Source organism: Erithacus rubecula (genome assembly GCF_903797595.1).
Source record: "Erithacus rubecula genome assembly, chromosome: 3".
Lineage (NCBI taxonomy): Eukaryota > Metazoa > Chordata > Aves > Passeriformes > Muscicapidae > Erithacus > Erithacus rubecula.
In genome coordinates, this window is record NC_136689.1 from 62,265,642 (window position 1) to 62,276,608 (window position 10,967).

Consider the following 10,967-nt stretch of genomic DNA (forward strand, 5'->3'; position numbering starts at 1 on the left):
AGAGAAAAAGTAAAGAAAACCAGAAAAAAAAAAAAAAAGACTGAGCCAAATCTGGAGACAGGAATGCAGACTGGTTTTGGGATATAAACTAGAATGTAACTGTAGTTCAGCTCTATGATCTGACACCGAAACATCATCAGTGCTGTTACAGAATTGTTCATGTGGCAGTAGAAGTATTCTTTTTGAAGTGGGTGTCCATGTTTACCTTCTGTTACTGTTTTCCTTACTTAGATAAATGATCAGAGCCCCTTATGTGGATATTCAATATCATTGATTTATGCAAGCTCAGTTTAATTCAGCATTAAAGGGATTCAGCATTATACAGCTCATTTAATTGATCATTTAATTTTAATGATACCCAAAATGTTTGTGTTTACAATGGTTTGTTAACTTGAAAAAAAGGTGCCAAAACAGATTTTTAATTCATAAGGCTTCTACAGTAAATACAAGACTTAAAAAGTAGAAGCTTAAATAAGGGAATTGTGTACAAAGAATTGTGTAACAAAGAATTAAGCATCTCATGACACTGGGAACAATTTGTGAACTTTAGACAGAGAGCAGTCTTTAGGGGAAAACCCGTATTTTTATACCTTGAGTGAATACTCTGCTACTAATGAGTACTTGGCAATTTGTTGTTGTATCTTTGTGTACATCTTCGTTTTCAGCACATTCTAGTTGTCAGGGAACTGCTTAGAATGGCAGAGGGGAGGCAGCAGTGCAGGGAGAGGGGATGTCAGCGGTGACAAAGCTGTCCCTGTCAGAAGGGGGGGTGAGCATGAACTGGGAGAGTAGATGGAGCCAGAGCTCAGGGAGCAGCATCTCAGCTGAGCCCCAGGGAGTTCAACAGCTCCAGCAGCTGTGGATTTCTTCCAGTTTTCCTGCTTCCCCTCTAGGGGAATCCCTCTGATGGATCACAAAGCAGAGCTCAGTGAAGCTTGAACCTCATGGCTATTACACAGCTCGAATTGAAAAGGAAATCCCATCCAGTATAGCTTAGATATGTGTTGGCACTTGGCATGGAGGGAGGAGATTCCTACTTAAACCACTGAGGCCAACGAATGAATTAAACTACTCTCCATTTTCTGACCATCAGGTTAATTCATAAAGATGACAAAATTTGAAATGCAGCTAGGGAAAGCTGCATTTTGCAGAAAGTACAAGCCTCTCATGTTTTATGCCTTCTATTTTGATGAGGAATTGAAACCCCTCAGTTTGGAGACCTGGCTACAGGAGTATTTCTTTCTATATGATGAAATGTCCATGGTAGTTATAAACACCTGTACATTCTTCAGGATACAAAAAAAAAAAAAAAAAAAAAGTGTTCCCTACAAGAGCTATACCGAAATTACCAATCAAAGCTAGAAGCAGCCTGCAGGCTGCCCAGAGTTGTAGCTCATGCTCCACCCAAGCTCAAATTCTCAGCCGTACCACGTAACCCCGCTTCTGGATGAGGACCAGGATGGATTTGGTGCCCACGACTGCGGGGGAGCTCTGCCCCCCACGGAACACGAGCACAAAACCTGTGTCATTTGGGGCAGACCCGGCCCTGCACCCGCCGTGCCGGGGATTCCCGGAGCTCTGCAGGTGGGGGGAAAGACACCAGCGCCTCTCCCCTCCCTGCGGGCCGCACCCTGCCCTGCCTCTTGGCAGGGTTTTCGCCCGGGCTCTGCGCTGGCAGCGTTCCCTCCCCTTCCCAAACAGCGGAAAAGGGAAGCTTTGGGCGGTGCGCGGCTGCCTTGCCTCCCCTTCCGCCGCCTGCTCCGCCCCGGGTGCTGGAGCGGGCCCGGCGCGCAGGTGAGCCCCGGCCGCGTCCCCGTGCCCCGGGCTGCCTTCCCCTCACACCTTCACCGCCTGGGCTCGCCTCAGCGCTTAGGCTGCGGCAGGCCTTGCTCGTGGAAGAGCCCGCCACGGCAAAGTGCTTTGCCTTGTTTCCTTTTCCTTCCCTGACAAAGGTTAGGAGGTGCTGATCTTCACGCCGGTTTTCTCTTCCAGTTTTCGGCATGGCAGTGGACTGGCTCGGCTTTGGCTACGCTGCCCTGGTGGCATCAGGAGGGATCATTGGCTATGCAAAAGCAGGTAAGGTGCCGAAAGGTGCTTCTGTCTCCCTCCGTCACCCCCCCACCCCTCCTCCCTCTCCCCAATAATTTGGTGTGAGCTGGGCAGCTTTTTGCGAAAGCCTCTTATCTCGAAGCTGACCCATATGTAAATGCTATCTGTTTGTGCCATGTGCTGATAACTTGCTGCTGGGGTGTGGTGGATTTTGAGTTGAGCTGGTGCTTTGGGCAGATAAGGCCATAATCTGCCTTCTGGTGGATGCTGATATCTGCGCTGTGCTCTTTTGGTGAACTGTCATAAGTTTGCTTCAGAAAGGCTTTTCCCCTGCTGTTTAAAATACAAGCATTCTATAAGTGTTCTGTATCTTCAGATGACTTAAATCACCACTTTTCCCCCTTAAGAGATTTATTCCCGTTTTAATCTTTGATGATAACTGTGTACTGCAAGCTGCAGAGAGCTTTCAGAACTGTCTTTTCTCCAAGTAGAGCTGAACAGTGCAAATCAGTCCTTAAGCTTGTTTCTCTTCTGGGCTCTGCATCATAAGCTTGCCCTCTGACCTTCTGCTTTCATTTCCTGGCCTTTTTCCGAGTTTGCCCTCCTCCAGACAGATCTGTGGATTCATTCCTGCTGCAACACTGTCTCTTTCAGCTTTGAAAATCCCTAAGCCAATTTTTATGATAGGAAGGGGCATTGCTGAAGTCAGTAAGACTCTTACCAGTGCATTTGACTACACAGATGCTTGTGCCTGTTCTAGTCTGTTTTCCATTGGCTTGGATTTATCCTTTGGGCTGTGAGTGGAGTTTAGGACAGAAGGGACGATACTGAGAACTTGAGTAACTAATTGCATCTGTATTTTTCCAAGGCCATTATTAAATGATAGGTGTCTTTCTTGTCCTCTGAAACCCAATTGGGAGGACATGGTTATGCTCAGGCAAGGAAATCCAGGTCACGGGATTATTGAAGGGGAACAGAAACTCGTATGGTAACTGCTGGAGAGAAAAAAAAAAACAACCAACCATACAAAGGATTCATTATATCCTTACTAAGAACTTGGAGAAACCAAAAGAAAATGGGAGTTTCATGCACAGAGATAAGTTGATCTGATCTGTTCTTTTACAACCAGACCTATCTACCCACACAGACAGGGGGCAGTAGTAGGTGCCTTTGGAAGAACATGAGAACATGGCAATCAAAAGAGTGAGTGAATGATTTATTGATCCATTGATTGATTTTTCTGTCTTCATTCAGCAAGTTCTCTGGGCCCCTGTGTTTTGAGATGTAGAAACTTCTTGAGCCAGAGGTAATGTGGTTATCCTAGTAAGTGTATGTATCATAGCTACTTAAACAATGCCTGGAGGTGACATTTAAGGATGTGGTGTACGTTTCTTGGCTCACAGACTTGTGGAAAGCATTGTAGCTACCACAGATTTGTTTTAAACTCGTATTCTGTGCCAAACAGTCACCTACTAGAGTGTGCACCTTTTCCTTGCACGTGTATGAGTGTATCAGCTGCTTTCTGTCATCTTTGTCTCTTGCTTTTTGTACCAAAAGCAGGATATAAAGCAGTATTACAGCAACCTTGCTGATGATTGAAAAATTATTACTTTCTGGAATCAATATGCAGTCCTCCTTTAACACTGAGAGGAGATCTTTATCAGCTAAGCTTTTCAATTTCAAGTCTTTGAAAGGTGACCTCAGAAATGGAATTAATAAAGAGCCACCTTCAGTAGCATTAAGTCCTTAATTCTCCATTACCCTTATGGTGGGCATTCACCACTCACAGTAATGATGCTACTTCATTACTTGATACATTCTGTAAATCACCAATTTAGATGTGGTATCCTTTTTTTTCTGGTAGCTTGGGATTATCATTTATACTGAAGACTTGATTCAAAGTTTAGGTGTGTTCAGGGAACCTTCTTCCTAAGTCTGCAGTTACCTTTGGATCAAATCTCTGGTGTACTTGGGAGATACAAGCTCTCTTGTTCAACTTTGTCCTGCTCCTTGGCAATTCTTTGAATGCCCTCCTGCCCTCCTCTACCTAGGTCCTTTTTTCTGATCTTAAATCCTTACAACTTAGTCCTTCTATTTTACTGCCTCTCAAGGAATTTTCATAATGCTGTTTTGAAACCATGTGCCTCAGTTTGTGCAAGGAAGACATCAATTTTTTTCCCCCTCACTATTCTTTCAATCGTGAATCTTATTAATGGCTTTGCTGTTAGAGAACTAAATGCTAGTTCTGTATGTATCTTATGCAAGAGTAATTGAAGTGTTTCTTGGTGCTGGTCAGCATGGTTTCAATATCTTAAAAAAACCCTCCTCTAATCTTTATGACAGTGAATGCCCATTTTTTTTAATTTTTGTAATTTTTGGTGTTTTGCAAAACACCAAAGGTAAGCTGCTGACCAAGGTAATTTTAAAGTTTCTAATAAATGCATTGTCTTCTATTTATTCAGGTAGTGTTCCATCACTAGCTGCTGGCCTTTTCTTTGGGAGTTTGGCTGGACTGGGTGCTTATCAGGTCTCACAGAATCCAAATAACATTTGGGTATCTCTGAGTAAGTAATTTTAAATTTTATTTCAGAAAGATTATATTTACCCTATATATTTAAAATGAGTACCTCAAAGTGTTTGCAGAAGAGTTAAACACAGATAGTGTTACAAATCCAAATTCAGTCCTGCCTAAACTTTACTGAACTGGTGGCTGCCAGCATGCATTTGTCTCATACTGATGTGTTTGAAGGATCATAGTGCAAGAGAAGTGCTAATAAATGGATTTCTGATCTCATTTTGGCTGGATCCTCCTCCTCTGAGCATCCTGCAGGAGGCTGTAACATTTTGGGAAGTGGGATTCCCCTTTAGACTGACCATACCCCTAGCAGACTATTTAATTATCACAGAAAATGGCAGAGATTGTGATTGGCTTATTTTTATATATGGTAAATATATAAAATTACAAAGGTGTTGATGCCTGGGGAGATTTAAGAGAGAAAGAAGCTTCAGTATTGCTGTTTCTTACTTCTCAGTACTGGAGCTTCCCTTCCCCCCTAATTTGAGAAGGTAACTGTGGAGATTTACTGCTTAGTCAGTGTTTAAAGAGCACCACTGACTACAGCATTTTTTTGCCTGAAGCAGTGACATAGCATCTGGCTCTTTGACATGTGAAAGTCAGAAGTGAAAGGGGAAGGCCCAGCATTTCTCTCCAGCTTTGTTTGCAGGCAGTCCACTTCACACCTGCTGGCCAACAGCTCTGCGTGGTCAAGCTTTAATAAATTAATAAACTGCTGATACAGCAAGCTTAAGAAGTGTGAGGTCAAGTGTTTTCCAAATGCAAGAGACTGATACATTTCTGTAGCTCAGTAGCATTTGGAGTTTAAAGCAAAATTCCCTTGTGAGGTGTTCATATTTTGAAGACTGGCTACTAATGAGAGCTTGAAGCATTATAATATGGAAGTATTTTAGTTTTATTGTGTGTTAGACTATGGTCTCAGTCTTTTACATATCTCATACATGAGATTAATAGATGTCAGTGACAATATTTGGCTGGTGTCAGGGAGGAAAGATGTGATGGCTAGGTTCCTACAGGACCAGTCATCACCTGGAAGCAACAGTAAGGGATGAAAGAGTTATTGGAACAACATATGTAGCTGTTACCACTGGGTAGCAGATGCATACTAAGGATTTCATCAGTGTGTGTTTTCTTTACAGTTTTTTACCATTCAGTCTTTATTTGAGATACCATGTTACAGGGACTGTCCTTTCTATCTTGCTGAGTCAGTGAAACTACCTAGCTCCTGTCTCTGTGTCAAAAGGTCAGGGATAATTAACGCTCACCTTGGTAATGCTTAGCACATTTCCCTTTTGAAGTCTTTTGGAAACATAAATTAGCTAATTTTCAGAACATTACTACAAGTTAGACATGATGTTACATGTTAGACATGATTACTAAAAGTTAGACAAATGGTCTCTCCCTTTTCTTAGAAGTGAGGCAATTATGTGCACAAGTTTAGTGATTTGCCTGTGTGGGGAAGGAGTGAGTTCTAGGGCAGTGTTTCATAAATTGTTTCCAGTCTCAAAATGAGCACATTTGAAAAAACAAATTTGAGAAGAATGTGCAGAAGCACAGGGAGTACTATGTCTGCTAGAACTTGATATAGAATACTTACTCTTTACAAACTGAGGCATTTTGAAATTTACACAAGTTATTGACTCTCTTAGTCCATCAAGTGAAGTAACTCTGTTTCTCTTTTTACTTGATGCTGCTACTTCTCTCTGTTCTGTTAGTTTTTAATTCTGTTTCTCCCACACATGCATCTTTCATTTAAGTTACATCTGGAGCACTGACTGCCGTCATGGGAACAAGATTTTACCACTCCAGAAAATTTATGCCTGCAGGGCTAATTGCTGGTGTCAGGTATGATACTTTTTTTTAACCTCCTGTTATGTGATTCCTTATTCACTTAATTTAACTGAGATGGAGTGAATCAGGAAGTGAAGATGGAGTGAAGCAGGATTTTGTGTATTATTTTTGGTCCCACTTATATGAAGTATCTGAAAATGAATTGACAAATCGTTGTTATTATTTTTAAATTATATGTTTTTTCTTCTTACACAGTTTGCTAATGGTTGGAAGATTAGCACTGAAGATGTTGGAAAAGCCCCAAGAAAAGTAACTGTTAATTCTACATTTTAGTATTTGGAAAAGGAAACCCGATTATGAAGTTGCATGAATGCAGAAGTGAGAAGATGGAAACATTTTTTGCATCAAGACATTTTTTAATTTTTTTTTTTTTATAAGTAGAATGATGGGACGGAAAGTTTATATACAAGATAGAACTGTTTGTGTATAGAGAGAAGTGAGTCCTGAGTTTGATTTTTCTGGACATATTTCAATGTATTTTAACACTTACATGTTTTTATATTCCAAAATATACTTCTGGCATGTATGAAGCAGAGAGAAAATATCCTGTAATTAAGAAAATATCCACAAAGAGGCACCAGGAGTAACTGGCTAAATATAATGATGTATCTCAAGGCCTTTATACTGAGTATTACAGTGGGCTTTACCTGCTGCACTCTGAATTGATATACCGTGTCTTTATAATGTCAAACAGATGTTGCCTTTTTATTGTGAAATGATGGTAAAATGATGCTTTTCTATAAATAAAATCTGTTACAAACGTGTATTTGGCTCTCTTTTTTTGGTACAATTTCTATATTTGGTGTCAGTGGTATTTTTTACACCTTGTTCTCTCAGTGGAAGTCTTTGCAGTGGACTGTTAGTATCCAAGTGCTGTCATCCAACAATATTTAAAAATCACTTTATAAATGGAGGGACAGAAGATTAAATTATGGGCCTTCATTAACACTTTTGAGATGAAGTTGGTTGAAAGGAACTTACCCTGTGGATTCATTAAGTGAGATTTGTGCTAAGCTAAATGAACAGTTGAATGTGATCTAGACTGTATAACTGGAATAAAATACCCTAACAGTATATCACTCTGATCTTACAGGTGTATTTGACAATAGAATGTATCAGCATTTTATTTTTATCTCTTAGGAGAGTGGCTGTGCCTCTTCAAGTCTATCTTTACTAGGAAACCCTGGAGTCAGGAGGGTTCCTTGTCCTGCTGTGATGCCTAGGATTGGAGTGTGGAAGAGGCATCAGTGGCATCTGGTGCTTTTGTTGTCACTCCAACCTTGATTGCTTCTCCTGCACTGTGTCTTGCAGCTCTGTTAGTGCAGGCACAGCTCAGGTTGGCTTGGCACTGTGATGGAAGGGAGAGGCAAGAAATGTGTCAAAGAAAATCCTTTATCAGCTTATTCCTTAGTGATACATGATTATTGTTAAAATAGGATTCTTACAGAGTGCAACTCTATTTTAAAGTGATATTTTATGTAGTGACTATTCAGGATTTTACTTTGGGACCTTTATACCACTGATTATATCACAACCTTGTCAACTGGTTAACATAATAATAGCAAAGCAGGTTTAAATGAACTTACATCTTATACTTTTCATTTTGTGATATTTAAGGGAATTTGTAAAAATTACCTCAAACTGCATAAAGCAGATACCAAACTACATAATTTCTCAATTTTATTGGTCATTTTAATGCTTGTATTTCCTTTTCTGGAAATGGCATTTAGTAGTATTGAGTCAGAGTGACATTTCTACTGTTATGAGTAGTATATGCCATATGGCAGTAGACAGGAAGCTGTTGTAGTAGAAAGTAGTAATTACAAGCAGATCTATAGATGTTAGGGCAGTTGTGCTGTGTGTTACCAATTCTCTTAGCAAAAATTACAAATTAATTCCAGGTTTTTGAATATATTTCATAGTGTAACCTCTCTTGTTTCCGGGCATTTAATCTGTAAATAACCCGATCTGTACAGGATGAATCTGCAGGGAGCAACACTGAAAACATGTTAAAGCTTGTCTGAAATTCTAGTCTCAGTTAAATCATAGTCTCTTTTGACTATACTTTAAGCAAAATCTAACAGAAGTTTTGTAATTACTTTTGTATGTATTTAAATCACCCCATTGAGTAGAAAATTCCATCACTGATACAGAATTTTCTAGAGGCATTCAAGAATTAAATCCATAAATATCCTCCAGACTGCCCCTGCTTTTGGTCTGATTGTTAGGTAATTCTAAATTATTTTTTCTGGCATTTTTTCCACTGAGAGTGGTCTCCATGTAAATTAAGATAATTACTTTTGCATTAAATCCACTGTGGCTATGCCATGGCTCGAGTAAAACTTCATGTTATGAGTCAGCTTGTACATGGATTTGGAAAGAGTGATTTAGTTATTTTTGGGAAATGAACTGCCAAAATAACTCTTAAATTAAGGCTGCTCTGTTCAAAGCACACTCTGAATATAAAAATATTAGTTTAATATTTCTTACAGTTTCAGCTGTCAGCACAAGCTGAAATGAATACTGATTTTTTTAAAAAGGTCCAGGAACAGGAAACTAGTTTTACTATACACATACTGAGTCACCAGGATTCAACAACTCAGAGTTTAATCACAAATCCAGAACATCACAGAATTGACAGAAGAAAAGAATTTGAGTTGCCAAATCCTCATTTCCTAGAGTAAGGGCCCAAGTCCTCCATTCCATGTCTACTTGCCTGATGGAAGCTGTTGGTAAGAAGAGATGTCAGGTATTTTACCCTTCTCTTGAGTGGCTTGCTCAGGACCTGAGAAGGAAGATTCCTAATCACTTTGGTAGGTAAGTTATCTCTTGAAAGTAGGAGTTTCCCAAAAATTTTAAAGGGGAATGTTTAAGCCTGTCTTTGTAGTAGCAGTGCTTACCTTAATTCTTGGAAGATAAGAGATGTTGGGCTGTCTTCAGTTCCTGCTCTGGATGGGTTCAAGTTCCCTCCCCAGGGAAGGGCTCCTTGCCTGTGACCATGGGATATCCTGCAGGGAGAATGTTGACAGGGGAAGCCACACCACAGCCAAGAAGAGATTGCAAGTTTCTGGGATCCGAGGGAAAAGCATCCACTATTTTTTAAGTCTACTTTTAAAGCTAAATAGTAACTGGAAAAAATTCAGAAACATCCTGAAGCAACTCAGATTCCTCTCTGCCTAGAGTGGAAAATCTGTGGGACAACCTAGATTTCAGCTATATGTTTACTTCTGGTTAACTCTGGGGTCTCCAGTTCAGGATCTTACCTGTGGTGCCCCAGTTGCTGACACTGAGGCAGCATCATGTACATGCAGGTTTGGAATGTTACAGGGCATCCAGTTAGTGAAAATGTGAGCAAATATTTGGGTGTGGTATGTGTGAAAATACTGGACAATTGAGTGCCTCAGTTATGGCTTAGTCTTTACAGGTACAACACTGAGACCTCTAGTACAGCAGTAATATACTCAGGCTCAGTTGCACCACTGAGTTGAGGCTACTCAGACAGTGATAGATGTCACAACCTAAACTGTTCTTCCAATTAATGTGACATTTGCAGGTAGCAAAAAGTCTTTAATTTAGTACAAATGTGTGGTATAGTGTAAGAATTCAAGCAATGTTACACTAGTAGTATGGGCAACTGTCTTTCACAAACCAGCAAAGGACAATGACAGGAGGATGAAAGATGTTTCAAGTGGAATGGTTTAGAAAGGAAGTAGTCATGTGCTGTCCTACTTTATCCCTTGTTCTAAGAATATGGTACAAGCCTGTTTTAATGCAAAGTGAGTTCCCTCACTCTTGTTCTGCTGCAGGCTTTGGAAGTGCAATTTGCCGTGTCCCAGTTCTGCCAGTCATTGTGCTGGGAGCTGTTGGCGCTCTGTCATCACCAGCTGACGGTCAGTCTGTGCTGAAACTAATATGGCCTGAGGTATTACACAATTATCCTTTTGTGGTGTTAAAATTGCTGCCTTCTTGGCATTATAGTCATGCTTTCTGACTGCACAGCTTAATCACCTGGAAAAATGGGAGGGGGAAAAATGGTCCGGAGAACCTCCAAGCAGTTATGGCATGAGGACGAAAGTCTTTGTTTCTCCAGAATGCCTACAAGTAAAAATGGAGAAAATGTTGCCTCACTAACAGCACAGAGGCATCTGCCCTCCTCTCCTCTCCTGCTTCCTTGAAATGCCATGATAGTACAAATCAAAGTGCTTATGCTTTTATACAATATCCCCAGCTCAGTTCAGTGCACAAGTGACTTCGGCTGTTCCCTTTGGTCTTTTTATGCTTCTCTTCTGAACCGTGAAATGGAGATAATGTTTTCTGTATCCCTTTCCTGTCTGTCTTTTACATTGCTGTCTTACACAGTGTGTGGCATAAAATGTTCCCTGGCTCAGGAGCAAGAACTGGTAGCTGGAACTGATACTGATAGTGCTGGTAATTCATACAGTGTTTTGATACTCCGTTAGAAAAACCTTAATGAGTAAAAGTATGGTACAAC

General features: G+C 40.5%; 1 protein-coding gene across 2 annotated transcripts; it reads left to right on the forward strand.

Moving 5' to 3' along the window:
- The first annotated feature begins 1,649 nt into the window (after positions 1-1,649).
- On the forward strand, positions 1,650-7,239 carry LOC306799123 (transmembrane protein 14C-like). 2 transcript variants are annotated; one of them, XM_079299705.1, is made up of 5 exons: positions 1,650-1,794; positions 1,993-2,076; positions 4,512-4,613; positions 6,382-6,469; positions 6,671-7,239. In XM_079299705.1, exons 2-5 carry the CDS (start codon positions 2,001-2,003, stop codon positions 6,726-6,728), a joined length of 324 nt encoding a protein of 107 aa, XP_079155831.1. In that variant the 5' UTR covers positions 1,650-1,794; positions 1,993-2,000; the 3' UTR covers positions 6,729-7,239. The 2 variants fall into 2 exon arrangements, with proteins under 2 accessions (XP_079155831.1, XP_079155832.1); XM_079299706.1 differs by having other exon boundaries at positions 1,775-1,910.
- The last annotated feature ends 3,728 nt before the right edge of the window (positions 7,240-10,967 follow it).

Coding starts and splice junctions, on each gene's coding strand:
- LOC306799123 (XM_079299705.1), top strand. CDS start 2,001: ATGGCAGTGGACTGGCTCGGCTTTGGCTACGCTGCCCTGGTGGCATCA. Junction 2,077..4,511: donor CATTGGCTATGCAAAAGCAG/GTAAGGTGCCGA, acceptor CTATTTATTCAG/GTAGTGTTCCATCACTAGCT. Junction 6,470..6,670: donor GGGCTAATTGCTGGTGTCAG/GTATGATACTTT, acceptor CTTCTTACACAG/TTTGCTAATGGTTGGAAGAT.